Source organism: Haplochromis burtoni, unplaced genomic scaffold (genome assembly GCF_018398535.1).
Source record: "Haplochromis burtoni strain Fernald_Lab_line unplaced genomic scaffold, NCSU_Asbu1 Contig_589, whole genome shotgun sequence".
NCBI classification, from domain to species: domain Eukaryota; kingdom Metazoa; phylum Chordata; class Actinopteri; order Cichliformes; family Cichlidae; genus Haplochromis; species Haplochromis burtoni.
Window position 1 is genome coordinate 146,187 of NW_024582950.1, and position 15,651 is coordinate 161,837.

The 15,651-nt window shown below is 41.0% G+C and overlaps 2 protein-coding genes across 2 annotated transcripts in view; one reads left to right on the forward strand and one right to left on the reverse strand.

Annotated features, from left to right (window-relative positions):
* Positions 1-6,109: 6,109 nt before the first annotated feature.
* Positions 6,110-6,983, forward strand: LOC102297385 (histone H2A). Its single transcript, XM_005949366.3, has one exon. The coding sequence runs from the start codon at positions 6,217-6,219 to the stop codon at positions 6,601-6,603; it is 387 nt and encodes a 128-aa protein (XP_005949428.1). The 5' UTR covers positions 6,110-6,216; the 3' UTR covers positions 6,604-6,983.
* A 1,826-nt stretch (positions 6,984-8,809) lies between these two features.
* hyou1 (hypoxia up-regulated 1) overlaps positions 8,810-15,651 on the reverse strand; it is a 30,259-nt gene continuing 23,417 nt past the window's right edge. Inside the window, exons 20-24 of the mRNA XM_005949367.3 lie at positions 11,353-11,609; positions 11,194-11,278; positions 10,764-11,019; positions 10,557-10,655; positions 8,810-10,156 (exon numbers count right to left, since the gene is read on the reverse strand). Of these exons, the coding sequence (XP_005949429.1) occupies positions 10,107-10,156; positions 10,557-10,655; positions 10,764-11,019; positions 11,194-11,278; positions 11,353-11,609 (747 nt within the window). The 3' untranslated portion in view covers positions 8,810-10,106. The remainder of the gene's footprint in view (positions 10,157-10,556; positions 10,656-10,763; positions 11,020-11,193; positions 11,279-11,352; positions 11,610-15,651) is intronic.

A 15,651-nucleotide genomic window follows, 5' to 3' on the forward strand; every position in this document is an offset into this window, starting at 1 on the left:
TATATATATATATATACAGGCGCCACCGTCACTCCTCTCCTCAGTCATCTGTTCTGCAACCTGGTCCTGCTGGAGGACCCGAGGGGCCCATCCATCCATCTGTTCCTGCTGCTTGGGGTTCTGGAGAGCTGCACCAGCCTTTGTTTGTCTCTGCTGGAGGGACCGAGGGGCCCGTCCAGCCTTCTGTTCGCGCTGGGGGTTCCGGAGAACCGCTCCAGCTGTCTTCCGTCTCCGCTGGAGGACCTGAGGGGCCAGTTCAGCCACCTGTTCCTGCTGGAGAGTCCGAGGGCCCCGTCCGGCCTTGGTCTGTTGTTCCTGCTGGGGGTTCTGGACCACTCCAGCCATCTCCTGTCTCTGCTGGAGGTTCCGAGAGGCCTGTCTAGCCTTTGTCGCCTGCAGCGCCACCATCTGCGGCTCCCACGCTGTCGCCTGCAGCACCACCATCTGTTTCGTTGCCTGCGGTTGCCATGCTGCCATCTGGTCCTGCTTCGTCTCTGCCTGAGGCCTTTGCATGGGCTGGTTCCACTTTGTCTACGCCGGAGGTCTCCGCACCGTCTGGCCCTGCTCGTCCTCACCCTGTCCGCCCTGCTCGTCCTCGCCCTGTCTGGCCACTTTCCAGGCCATTTCCTGGTCATCATCGCTGTCGCGGCCAGCCTCCGGACTTGTTGTGTCGCCGCCGCTGTTCTCTGCGTGGCCGGCCTCCGGACCTCCTTCACTTGCCTCGCTGCCGTTGCTTTTCGCACGGTCGGCTTCCTGAACTGCCCAGGTTTGGACTTTTGTGCTGTCAACCTCCAGGCTGGCCCCTGAATTTTTTCTGAGTTGTTTTCTGGGCTCCAGTATTTGCTGTTTTTGATTTCTAGCACCTTGTGTTTAATTTGTTTCCATGAGTCTGCATTTTGGGTCCACCATTTCTGCCTGCACACAGCCTAAACCAGTAAAGTTATCTTCAAATAAATATTTCTGCCAATATTAGTAGTTCTCATCATGCTGCTTAGTGTTCATGGGGTATTCTTTCTCATGAGCTTAATTCCAATTACTAACTTAATGTTGTAAAATTGGCATGCAACGTCATAATGATAGCTTTGACTGGGAGCTGCAATCATAGAGAAACTTGCATATGTTAGTTTGGGAAGGGTGGATGGAGTGGGGATGGAGAGAGGAGGTCCAGCCTTTATTTTCCAAAACCAAACCTGACTGTTTCAAACTGACAGTGTGAGGTGTTCTGCAGTAAACTGGACTAACTGACAAAAAGACTTGAGGCCCTGGCACACTTTCTTGTAAGTTAAATGTGTGTTTGTAAGCTAATCAGTTGTTAACATTCATAGCTAGCTAGCTAAGAATGATCAGGGAAAGCCATGTTTGGCAGCTATACCGTGCACATGAATGGATTTACCTTGACTAAAGAAATCACTCTGAGGTTGTATGTTCATTAAAGTCAGTGATGTAGTTTGAACATTAGAAGTGAGAATTAGAGCCAATAGCAGATGGAAATGCACTGGTATTTATATATAGTCCTTTGACTTTTTACACCACTTTATTCTGAATGCAGGGTCAACTTAGAGTTTAGTATCTTGGCCAGGTCATTGTGGATGATTGCGGTCCTGAACACTTCAGGGAGAGCAGTGCTGACATCCATCACACCTCCAGCAGGACTGGAGGTGTGAGGACATTGTAGATGGATAGCAAACTGAAAGTTCTTTCCTCCAGTGGCGCTGAGGGTAAAGAGCTGATGTAAAACCTGTGATGCAGTGGGTAAGACTGTCAATGTCCTCCCCCTGTGGACTGCAGTCTGTGGTTTCAAAGGGGTTCTTTAGCCTCTGTTTGGAGGAGGCGGCCCAAGATAAGATTCATGCTGAATTTCTCAAGTCTTTGGATGTTGTGGGGGTACAGGGTGCGCCAAGGTACTGGAGGAGAGTGCTAGCATTCTAAAAATGTTTTGTTGGTGGTAGATACTATGAGGAAAGGGTTCACTGATTTGATTATCAGTTGTTCATTTTTGTCTTTTGAACTTTGATGTTGTGTTTTGCACCTCAAGGTTACACAGTGTACTTCATTTACTGGCATTTATATTAAGCTTTTATATCAGACCAGGAGCAATTTGGAGTTCACTACTGTGCTCAAGAACAAACTAAATGCAGCTGTTTAATCCAATCCTCTTTCTCAGTTCTTATTTTTCAGTTTCGCCATTTCTTTCCTCAAATCCTCTCCTTGCACCAGAGATCTCAGTGGAGGTTGAGACATGAGGTGAGACGAGTTGAGGCTACTTTAAATGAAATAAAATTATTAAATTAAATTCACAGCATAGTAAACACACAAAGAGCAAATAATTTTTCTTTGAACTTGTACTTGTTGATATCAAAAATAAGCTCAGGTGCATCTTGTGTATTCTGAGCAGGCTCGTGTTGGTTTCATCGTGTTATTAGCAGCAACTGTGACCTTTTTTGTTTAACTGCATGTAAGTAATCACATCCGTGCTGTACTTGAATCTAATCTGGCCAACTGTGGTTAGTTTTATGTATCATTTTTTTTTATTGATTATTTTAAATTGAGTTTAAATTGTTTTTATTTTACTGTTGTTGTTTGTTTTGTTTTTTTTACTATTATTATTTTATCGTTCTATTACAAATTAATATAAGTATATTAGTAATTGTCAATGGAAAATTGTACTTAGTAGTCAGTATAGTCTTTTAATGATATAAGTTTGCATATGGTAGAATACTGCATGTAATCATTTGTGTGTAGAAGTATATAGTTGGTGGCATATTGAAAGAATGTCTCATCCTAGGAGGTCTGTGACATTCTAGGGTGTTCACCCCCACATCCTAGGAGCATGAGAGACGTCGTACCTTGTCTTATTGTTTTACGGTAGGATTAACGTAGCTATGTCAGTTTTAGTTTAAGTGCTTTTTTTACATAGATGAACTGTTGGATTTTCCAGACCAGCAGGTTAAGGGAAGTTGTTTATGGGGCCACACACACACACCTCCACATTCCAATGTAAGGAACAAACGCTCACTGAAGTATAAATAAAGACCGGGGCAGTTTCTCAGTGCGAGCCTCAGTGCTGGAGGCTGCCCTTGCTAGCAAGAATCCACACAATCATCTCGAGGGTTTACAAAGAATGGTGTGAAATATCCAGTGAGTGGCAATAAAATGCCTTGTTGATTTCAGAGGTCATAAGAGAATAACTGGACTTGCTTCGAGCTGATGGGGAAAGCAATAGTAACCGAAATGGACCGAAAATGAAGCTTAAAACATGAGCTGCAGCTGCTGAAAACCACATTGTTGGCCACTCATGTCAACTACGAACAGGAAACTGAGGCTACATTTAGCATAGGCTCACCAAAACGGGACAGTGGTAGGTATAAAACACCTTGCCTTAGCTGATGAGTCTCAATTTCTGCTGCAACATTTACATGATCGGGTCAGAATTCAGCATAGATATGCCTTGTATCAACATTTCAGGCTGCAGGTGGCGTAATCGTATCTGATTTTCATTTCCTTTTTACAACAGCCTACCGAGGGTTTGTTGCTCACTGTGTCGATGCACAGTAATATACCCCACATGAATATAGTCTAAAGTTTTGAAGGAACCTTGTTGAATCTGTTAGTACAAATTAAGGCGGTCTGGAAGGCACTAGCAAGGGGTACCTAATAAAGTGTCCAGTGAGCATACACTTTTTTAGCCAAACCCACTAAGTTTACTTATTAAAATGCCGATGTTAAGTTTCAAAGCTAAAACAGCACTTACACATCAGCTGCTTTGTGAAATAATAATTAAAAAATCTATCTTCCATCTTTCGTTGCTTGTTGCTGGATTGTCTGCTCATCTCCCCTTGTGTTTGTGAGTCTCAGGTGCTTCGTGGTCTGGGTTTCAGGTCTTTATGTTCCATGTACTTATGTTTAGTTGTTACCCAGTTCAGGTTTTGATAGTTTAGTCTTTGTCTCCCTTTGCTTTTTCATTTGTGTTTTGTTCTGCCACAAATAAAGGCAGAACAAAAGTTTAAGTTCTGTTCCAGTGTTTGCATTTGGGTCCTCTCACTCTTTCCACTTTATGACAATTAAATACAATAACCATTTTGTAAAGTGAAAGTAAAATGTGTACAAGCTGTGCAAAAAAAAAAAAAAAGACGTTCATACTTGAACAAGTCAGACTTAAGTTCCCTACGAAGAAATCGGAGACAAATGAAACACAATATCAAAACATAACAGACCGGTCCAGTGAATTAAGACGTTCAGTGTAAGGCCTGATTCTAATGGAATTAATTCTCTTCATTCTCCAGTGCTGGTGCAAAAATTAAGAATTTGGCAAAGTAAACCATTGAACATGGGGGGTTCACTAACCCCTAACCCTAACCCTTCCTACTTTGAATTCATTTTTGTGTGATTTGGTGTTTATGCAGTATCTCAGAATGAAAAAAATAACTGTAAATTCAGACATGTCAGATTATGCTGAAAATTATTTTACCAAACAAGGGAAGGTAAATAGTTTTTAAAGGTAAAATGAAAAGTAGTCAAAAATGGCCAGTCGTATCCTGGGCTCCACTACCTTTGCATTGGTGAAAAATGTGCTGATGACAGTGCAGATTTATGACACTTTGTGTAAATTTAAGTATGTAACCATCTGATTTTTTCTAATGAAAAATAGTGTGAAGCTGAAATTGGACTTGTATTTCTAACTGACTGACCTCGTGTTGTGTAGCTGTCTGTAATATACTTATTGGGGTATGCATTTTTAGGCAAGGCAAGTTTATTTATATAGCACAATTCAACAACAAGGTGATTCAAAGTGCTTTACAGAGACATTAAAAAACAAAAACAAATAAAAAGCATGATTTAAAATTGATTAAAAAAACAGTAGATAAAATCAGTAGTTAAAATGTAAGTTTTGAAATTTAAGCTTACAAGTGTGGATTTGGTGTTTTATTCAAATGCAGCTGGGAATAGGTGAGTCTTCAACGTGGATTTAAATAAACTGAGTGTTTCAGCTGATCTGAGGCTTTCTGGGAGTTTGTTCCAGATATATGGAGCATAAAAGCTGAATGCAGCTTCTCCGTGTCTGGTTCTGACCCTGGGAACTGATAAAAGACCAGATCCAGATGACCAGAGGGATCTGGAAAGTTCATACTGGGTCAGGAGGTCACTGATGTATTTTGGTCCTAAACCATTCAGAGCTTTATAGACCAGCATCAGAACTTTAAAGTCTATCCTCTGACGGACAGGCAGCCGGTGTGAAGACCTCAGGTGGTCCACTTCTTTGGTCTTAGTGAGGACTCGAGCAGCAGAGTTCTGAATGAGCTGTAGTTGTCTGACTGATTTTTTGGTTAGACCTGTAAAGATGCTGTTACAGTAATCAAGCCTACTGAAGATGAATGCATGGACTAGTTTTTCCAGGTCCTGTTGAGACATCAGATCTTTTATCCTTGATATATTCTTGAGGTGATAGTAAGCTGATTTTGTTATTGTCTTAATGTGTTTTTCTAAGTTTAGGTCTGCATCCATCACTACACCCACTACACCCTGGTTTGTGGTTTTTAGGTGTATAGATTGAAGTTCTGTGGTGACCTGTAATCGTTTTTCTTTGGCACTAAAGACTATTACTTCAGTTTTTTTTAATGTAACATAAACGTTTAATTATGTGGTCTAAAGAAAATGGGAAAGTTACATACAGTGTTTATTGCTGCATTTGATGTATTTCAACCATATTAAATACATATTACAAAATGTAATGCCTGCTTATGTGTAAAACAATGGCCTTTATCTTACCGTGCCATTACACAAGTAAATAACATAGCTCTTTCCTGTTTTTTGCGCCCCCTTCTCTTATGGGTTTTGCTCACGGCCTTCTGGGAGCCTTTTCTGTGGCCCGGGGTTAATTTTGCCGGCTCAGGCAGTTTCTCCGTCGCGTTGACTAAATCCCCCAACACAGCACAGCTCAAAATACCGCCTCCTGCACAGTCTCCTATTTATAGCATGTCTATGTAAATCTAAGCGTGCCGATCCTTCTTTAGGATTGGGCCATTGCTCATCCGAGGACCTGCATTGCTAAAGGATGTGGTGTGCCATTGGTTCGTGGAGTTCAGTTCCTTTCGTCCAATCGGAGAACGCTTTCTGGTTTATAGCGCTATATTCACGAATGCATTACGTAAAGCTCTAAGGGCGTCATTGTACGGTTGTTATACTGTTTCCACGTCGTCAATAGCCACATTATCAAGGATGTCTGGCAGAGGAAAGACCGGAGGCAAAGCCCGAGCAAAGGCCAAGTCCCGCTCCTCTCGAGCCGGACTCCAGTTCCCGGTGGGTCGAGTCCACAGGCTGCTGCGCAAAGGAAACTACGCGGAGCGGGTCGGCGCCGGGGCTCCCGTGTACCTTGCGGCCGTGCTGGAGTATCTGACTGCTGAGATCCTGGAGCTCGCAGGGAATGCGGCCAGGGACAACAAGAAGACCAGAATCATTCCCCGGCACCTCCAGCTGGCAGTACGAAACGACGAGGAGCTCAACAAGCTGCTGGGGGGAGTGACCATCGCCCAAGGAGGAGTGCTGCCCAACATTCAGGCTGTCCTCCTTCCTAAGAAGACTGAGAAACCGACCAAGAGCAAGTAAAAAACAGACCAAACAAACTGCCTAGAGGTCTGGATTCAGCCGGGACAAAAGGTTCCCCGTGGGGCCAGCCACTTTTTTTTTTTTAATATATATTTTTTTTGATAAACAACCTTTCGAACGGGGATGGTGTTGCTGTTTCTGCGTTATAACTTACAGTATCGGGACATTTTTATTGACTGTTGTTGCGTTTTTTGGCTCTGGAAAATGGAGGCACTCTGCGGGCTGGGTGGTGATGACGGCCATAGGGGGGAAAAAAATCCATTCTTAAAGTGGACCAAGTATGGGCCGGAACATGTTTTAGTTTCGCAATGCTGCTACGTGCAAATGTGTTTTATTGTTTATGTCATGGTGTTTCAATAAAGAAATCTGTTAAGTCTTTATTTTTGTTGTTTTGCTGTTCGTCTCTTCGATGGAACAAACGACAGCTGAGCAGAAATGGCCTCTCTAGCTGTGGTGTTGTGTTCAGGGGTACTAAGTATTTTTTTTCCCCTCTCTCTCTTCATTTAGATTCTTCCTTTCACAAAAGAGATTGGCCTTCAGTGGAACAATGCGAGGTGTTTACAAGATTTCACATTGACTCATATGTCAAAGTAGGTTGCTATGAATTTGAGTTCACGTTACTGTAATAAACTAAAAATTTTGTTCTTTTGATTCATGAACATTTTCTCCCGATTTAAACGGAAGATGTAACTTTCTTGACCCTCGTGTGCTTGAAGTCCTCGTGTGTATGCTTTTGTTCATAAACTCATTAACAAATACACATAGTACACTTGGACTTTGCCTGTATTAGTTCTGCAAGGGCCATTTGAATTGAAAGTGAATGCATTTTCTCAATAATACGTACAATATTTTCAATGTCTGTTTTTAAAATAACCAAAAATGAGAATCAGAAGGATCCTGTAGTTAGCCATATGCTGTTTACAAAGGCTTGGCATGGAGTTTTTAGCTGTTTCATTGCAGCAGGGTATATGTTAACTGTTACTTGGCTCAATATTATTGTCATTAGTATTCATGGCAAACATTTAATGTTATTACCAACATATTCCACTTAAGCTTACAAATATAATGAATGTTTATTACACAAACACAAATTAAAAAATGAAACCTGCCTTGGTCATAATTTAATCTTCAGGGTCCAAACATTTCATAAACTGCACATATAGATGTTTTCTTTGTGGTGAGTCATATATTACACATTCAATACAACAGCCAACCAACATAGTGTGTTGGAAAATGGTTACAGTTACATGCTGACAACAACACTACTGTGACTGATATTGACATACCAGCAATATTTGATGGTCTCCTAAATATGCCATAAGCCACAGATATGCATAATTCAAGAAAATAAGAGACCACCACAATTTTCTGTCTGCATATTCTTTTAGCAGATAACCATAAATATTAAAATAAATTGAAGTGAAAACCACAAACAAACACAATATTAATTTGAGCTTTTAATTTGTTCCATATCCATTCATATCTGCTTGGCTCTCTTCCAGTCAGCTGATGACCTCATTGCCCTTGTCTAAGATCTTCTGCTTGTCAGCTGAAGCGCAACAAAGATTGTGTCTCGTGACACAGGATGTGATGTGAAAATCGCTACGTGACACAAGAGCATAAAACCAGCCTTGGAGTGGGTACGGCAGTGTACTCTGGGCATTGGTCTGAAGTGTACGACTTTCTATGTGGTTTTGACAAATCAGAGCCACAAACCTGACCTGTAGTCTGTTTCCCACCTGATAAAAGATCCTGGAGAGAATTATCCTCAGACACCTCCAACCTCCGGTGAATTTCATTTACTGTCCTGGTATTTGTGTGGGAGATACTTTGTGCAATGCCATTTTTTGTTGTTTTTTCCACAAAGTGTGGAACTGGAATAAAAAAACTGCCCTGGGATTTCTGGCCACCAGGGGTGATTTATATATATTCTTAAACCCCTCAGCCAGCCTCAGTTCTTAATGTAATAATCCTAATGACAGGAGGATTCATGTCACCTTTCACTTTGTTTCAGTTTTTGAATGAGCAGCCTCAATAATTACAAACCAAGCCACTTTTAAAATCTTTTCCTTAATTTAGTTGTAAAGGTACATATATTAAACATACACAGTATGGTAAATCAGGGACTATGCAGTTCAACCCCAGTTCAGCCTTACTAAGACACTTACAAAAACTGAGGAACATATACATTACTCTTCAAAGTGTCTTAAAATTACAAACAAAAATATTTTTATTAACAGTTTAGGAATACAGGAATCGTTTCCATCTCCCATTCCAAATTTTATTCTTGGTTCCACCCTGATTTCTTTTGCATTATTCAGAGTACAGAGAAGGATATAGCAGACCCAAACCCCTTACTCCCGTGTTCTAACAGGAAAAATGGTGCAAACATGTGCACCACACTGTTATGTCCCAGTAAACAAAAAGCTAAACACTTCTACTAGCAGCTTATATGAAGACTCTGAAAGCACTCAGTGTGACTGGCATCATAAAACAACATTGAAGCACTTGTCAAAAGCTTTATTAGCATCAGTAGAAAACGTCTTTGAAATCCAGCCATATCACGACAGCAGGAGGCAGATGCGTGAACTCACTGTTGAACTGTTAAATCATCACCATTTGGGAGCTCAGTATTTATCTTGTTTTGTCTGCACACACGGGGGAAGTCAACTATCAAAACTAAGGGCCACATAAAGGACACTACCATGTGAATATCTGTAAGTGCTGCTGGTGGATAACATGTTAATGTTGGAACATTTACCAATAAATAAAATGTCCATTGAGTAGCAGAATTTTAGGAAAAATGTTTAAAAAAAAAGAAAAAAAAAAAAAGAAATATAAGCAAGTTGTCCCTGAAGGGCAGGATCCCACCCTCTGAACATTACACTGGATGTTTCTGATAACATTGGATTCAGAATTTTAGCTGAAAAACATAGGGGCTTCCTCTACATTATTTGTAGTTAAATTTTCAATAAATTAACACATTTTTCATTCTTATAGTTTTACATATGCTTAATATACTAGATGACACTTTTGACAGCAATTTAAAGGGCCAAAGGAATTATGGGTTGGTGCAAAAACAAGAACACTGTATCCGCTGTGACTGTAACCAAAACTGTTAAGTGCTGCACTAACTTGGTTTGTATATCCACCAACTTAAAACATCAAATATTGTTATTAAAGACATTGTAAACTAGCCAAACAGCTCCCTCTGGATTAGCATTGATAAGATAATGGTGGTGGATATGAAAAGGCATTTTGTCAGGAAGAATGCAGTCTGGGGCTTGATTCATGTGAAACTACTTCTCATTTATAGAATCCATGAAGATGAAACACTCAAGTGGAGACAAGGAGCAGAAAAATGTCCAGTTCCTATTCACCGTGTGTCCAGAGGTTCAACAAATGAGTCAACGAGACAAAAAAAAAAAAAAAAAACAGTCTGAGAGAGAAGCTGAACATTTAGACACTGTCAATAAATATTTTTTCTTCTACAGTTCCAGCTGTTATAATTCATCCTCTATGTGGTTTTCAGGTTGGGTTCTCTCCAGTTTTCCTGGAAAAAAGGACAGAGATCGGAACCATAAATATGCAAAACAGTAAAAGCTCCACTATGACCATGTTCTCTCTGCAAGCTGGAGATACAGTGGTGAGTGAAATTATATTTTTAGGTGTTGAAGTCTGCCGGAGGTGTCTCAAGCCAGCCGATAGATACAGTCTCACCAGCGGGTCCCAAATCTATCCCGGGTCCTACTCGGGAGACACCCACCTCAGCTTGGTTCTTGGTCAAAGTTTGTATACATGTGGTCACAGGTGGATCATTAGTTAATCAACTACATTTGATTAGGAGGATCTGACTGCTACTTTGGCTTCCAGTTTCTATGGAAGCAGTAAGATTGTCAAACCATTAATTGGCTCCATTAACTAACACTAATTAACAGGTGTGGTGTACAAACCTGTAGTTGCGGATTCTTCTTTAGGTTGTGATTGGCTGTCGAGAGTACTCTCAGTGGATGGGGTTTCATCAGATGGTATCTCTTCTGAACTTCCTGTATCTAAATTTAAGAAGAAAAAAAAAAGATATAATGAAGTTATTTTAATACACTTCTAATTAGTTTAACAGAATAATGGGGAAATAATGTGTGTTTTTCTGTTTGACCCACCACTCTTGGTGTCTGTGCTTTCCTCTATAGGAGGGCTGACATTTTCTTCAGCTGTGCTGTTAGCCTTGCTGCTTTTATCTGTGCTTGTACTGTTTTTGGCTTTGGGTTTAGGCTTGGCAAACTTGGCCTTGTTAAACAAGTAATTGACCTCTCGCTCAAGAAGAGTCCGTTTGGACTCTATGTCTTTGGACAACAAGACCGGTCGCTCTTTTGGAGAGCGTTTCTCCTGCTCTGCTGTCGTCTCGTTCTTCCACACCTAAAGTAAGCAGAGATGACTTCACACACGAAGCTCAGTTATAAACATAGCGACAAATTCAGCCCATGTGAACAGGCATGTAAAGTCTGGGCGAGAAACCCTGGATTTCTCTCAAGAGGAAAGGCTTTTCAGATACGCAGGCTTTCAGGCAAGAAAAAGCTTGTCACCACCTACCATTGTTTCATTGATGACTTTTTCTAGCATGTTTAGCTCGACGTCAGTAAAGATCTGATCATCTTCTGGGATCAGCCTCGCACTCCTTTAAGAGAACAAAAACTCAGTCAACGACTGGCTCATGACTAACTTTACATTTCCTTCCTTCTAACCACTTACTTTAAGAAGAAACTGGAGCTATTGAGCAGGCTTTCCAGGCGGGCCAGGTGCTCCGGCCACTTGTGTCGTTCGTCAACCCTGAAAAACATGTCCTTGCACAGGCTCTTCAGCTGAAAGAGTTTTTCTCTCAGCTGTTTGGTGGTGGCAGCATAGCCATCCTCATCCATCCACTCAGACACCTCTTTCAGCTTGGCTGAGATCTGTTCCTGCTCCTCCTCGGTTACCACCTGCTGGTAATCCTCCTGGTACAGCTTGTCCTGGAAAAAGAGCATACTGAACCCTTACATGGGGAAAAAGAATTTAATTTCTTATTTTGTTGTATATTTGTTTTTAACTTTGAAATTTTCACTCTAGTCCTAGTTCCCGGTTGCTTCAGAGCAGGGGTGTCAAACGTACAGCCTGGGTGCCACATAGTTTCATATGTCAGTTATTAATCGCTGGTATACAAGTCTTTAGGTCTGCTGAGAATCCATGCAAGTGGGGGTGGGACTTTATTTTGATTGACACACCATGTGCCCAGTCACACTCAAAGTCAGACTGGGATCATACCATTATGTGAAAGAAGGAGGGGCAGACATTCTGAAGACAGCAAGTATAGTAGTACCAGCCAGGTACACAGAGAGACAGGGGGCCAGATTTAAATGCAAGTGTGTTGGGAAAAAGTGAAGAAACAAGCGAAAACATAAAATTAGCAGCATCTGGTTGCATGTCAATGATACAGAGTGCCTGAGTGTCTAAGTGAGTCTTCATAGGCCTGAATGTGCGCTTGAAGTTATTTGGAATTCCTAACTTGCGTGATCTGTGCTCACCGCACACAGACACAAATGGACTTGTAACTGTATTTACAGTTTTTCATAATGATTAAAACTTCCCATATGGCCATTCACACTAAACAAAGTAATTGAGCAATAAACAATTAACTTATTGAAACTCAATGCTACCCAGTACTGGGGGCGAGAGGGAGAACATTAGGTTAAACAGAATGTACCATATCTCTATATATTTAAATATAGACGTGTGGTATCCACAGAAACTTCAAAATCTCAGCAACAAAACCATTTCAACAACCACCAAACAGGTAAAACACCAAACGATTAAAGAGCAGGAGATTCCATAAAAAGACGTAAACACGAAGCACATGTCTGTTTACCGGTGCTGTAAGCTGACATCTCACAGATTCTGAAACTGCAGGTTTCATCATTCTTAGACCAAAATTCACTGAACCAGCAGCAAAGAAAGACCTGAGGATGCCAATTTGGCATAATTTGTGAAACACTGCTTGCAAAAGCTATGTCTCTAATAAAACCTTTCTAACTTTGTGAAAAACAGACTATAGAAATTTCAAGGGTTTTTTTTCCACAACTACAGTTTAAAAACAAAACAAAAAACAAAGCTGGGCAGCCTCTGGGCAGTGAGCTACCAGAACTTTTTCATGCTGGCAGATTTCTTCCTTTGTCACAGCAGCTTTTTCTTCATTATGCAGAAAAACAATTAAACATGTAACTTCTTTACACTGACAGTGACGAGAGTTTCACTGGTCCGGCCTGCTTAAGATCAAAGTGAGCTACATGTGGCCCACCATGTAAAATGAGTCTGACACCCATGCTTTAGGGTTAATACAGAAACTTGAAACAACCTCTTGTGTGCATTCATGCATGTGTCTGTTTTCTCACTTAATGCTTTATTTTTTAAGAGTGCCTGTTCCTTGTGCTTTACTTTTAGTTTTGCTTCCCTTTCAGCCATTTGTCCCTCTCCCCCGCTGTCACACGTTCTATGTATTTAGAGTCTTGTTCTTTGTCTGAATGCCAGTTCATGTGGACCCACTGTGTTGTTTCTATAGATTATAATTCTGCCTGCCTGTGTTCGTGTCCTGTATTTGAGCTCTCACTCCTCACACTCCACCTAATGACTGTACACTCTGCTCAGAATGGACCCAGTGGACGCAGCATCCGAGGAGTTTCAAAATCAGTTTCTCATTCTCCTGGGATGGTGGCTAAGTTCCTTCTGCATGGGCTGCAAGGAAGAAGTGGGGCAAAGAATTATCATCCTGCTACGCTCCTGCCCCCAGCAGATATTGCCAAAATGGTAAGAGGAATTTGTCTTCATTCTTTTATCTCTGTTGCTGTAAGAGCAGCCCTGCACTCAAGCTTTGCCATTGTCAGCCATCACCCTCACATCTCAAAAGACACAACAGCACTCTGCTTGGCATCTTAAAACCCATCTATATGCTTTATCATGACACAGTCTTAGTCTATTTTTTACCTTGTTTAACTTCTTTTAGTTTTTGTTTACCTTATGTTTTTATTTTGTTGTAAGGTGACCTTGAGGGTCTTTAATAAGGCTACCACAAACGATTAGTTGACTAGTCGCCTTATTTTTGCGATTTGCTGACTGATCAGATAATCAATTGGACATAAAACGTACAGCTTATTGCACCAGCATGCATCTGCTCTTATATAACTATCATCAGCTTACAGCGTGAAGTGTTTAAGGTATGTGCTAACTAAAAATAAAGACAAGATGATAGTTTATTGAACTTTTAATGAAATTTGCAGTGGAATTTAATAAACTCAGCCGTCTGCTCCTTGCTATCTAAAATATAACAGGACACTGGAGTAAATTCCCTACCATCTCACATTTCTGTTTAATCGCTTTTCTGTTTGACATTTATTCAGCTGTGTGAAAACTATAACTTTAATCTCAGCCAAACCAATTTACTCAGGAACAAATAAAACACTGAAAAAAAGCCAAACAATAACATTTATTTGAGTGACTTATATATCATGTTTAACCTGTGTAGCGAAAGACCGCGGGGGTCTGAAAATGATGTGCCGCTGTTCTCGCCGGCTCTAGCGAGCCTTGACTCCGTTGGAGGAGTCTACAAATTTGGACAGCCTTCGTCACATCGCTGTGACGTAATAGGCCTTGGGAGGATGCAGCCCCCACTGTGTCCAAATTTAGGGGCCACATCCTTCGGCTTCAAACAAGACGTCACATATTTGCAAAAATGCTCCGACGTTTTTGGAGACGTCTGTTACCCACCAGCTCAATAGCTAGCCAGAGCGAGAACAGCGAACTCCCGGCACATCGTTTTCAAACTCCCCGCGGTTTTTCGCTACTCAGGTTAAACATGAAATATAAGTCACTAAGATAACGTAAAAATGTTATTGTTTGGCTTTTTTCAGTATTTTATTTGTGAGTAAATCGGTTTGGCTGAGATTAAAGCTGAACAAACGTCAAATGGAAAACTGATTAAACAGAAGTGTGAGATGATCGAGAATTTACGCAAATGTCCTGTTATATTTTAGATAGCAAGGAGCAGACGGCTGAGTTTATTAACCCTTTAAAGGCGGTCGGAGCGGGCACGCTCCGTTTTGCATAACTATTTTTAAATCCCGGTAGCACTGCAACCACGTAAGCTAGCACAATAATTTTTTTTGCATATGAAACTGGAGGAGTTGTACTTACCTCTTATGCCATCAGCTTGTCCTAAGTCACAGTTTCCTTCCACATATAGCTTTGCAAAAACTGCATAAAAAGCACTTGCAGCCAGAGATGGGCAGTAACGCGTTACTTGTAACGAGTTACTGTAATCCGATTACTTTTTCGAGTAACGAGTAAAGTAAGGGATTACTATTGCAAAAACAGTAATTAGATTACTGTTACTTTCCCGTTAGCACACTGCGTTACTAAAACCGTGATTTTCTTGCGAGAGTGTCTCATGACAATGACGTAAGCGAGTGCGACGTTCGTAGCAACAGCTGTGTGCAGATGAACAATGGATAATATATCGAGTACGGGAGAGAGTAAGAGTGTGCAGCGTTTAAAGCGTGGAAGTACTGACCTTACTTTGAGTTTGATTCCATAAAAAGTGACAAAAACATTAGCGTCCGCTGATCACTGCGTGGGAAGAAAACTTCTTTTTACAGCGAAAAAAAACAACCCCATAACTTCCGAGCTAGCACCTAGTGCGCTACGACGTAATGTGAAATTCAGAGAGAAACTCGCGGATTCTTCAACTGACCGCTGTGGCACACCTGCACCCTAACCTCCGCCTACGCCACTCCTGCTTTATAGGTGAGAATAGAGCAACAGAACCGCTAGTCTTTGATTTTATATATTTTCTGCTGTGTTTTACTTGCATTTATTTGAAAGAGTGAGGGTAAACACAAAAAAATATTTTATTTTATGAGCTGGAATATGCAAAAATTAGGTTTAAATGTTAAACAAATTTCTTCCAGTCAGTGAATGTTGCATATAATTAAATTTTTGCTTGATGCATAAAGTTAAAAGATTAAA

What these genes read in the sequence shown, in the direction of transcription:
- LOC102297385 (XM_005949366.3), top strand. Translation starts at nt 6,217, where the DNA reads ATGTCTGGCAGAGGAAAGACCGGAGGCAAAGCCCGAGCAAAGGCCAAG.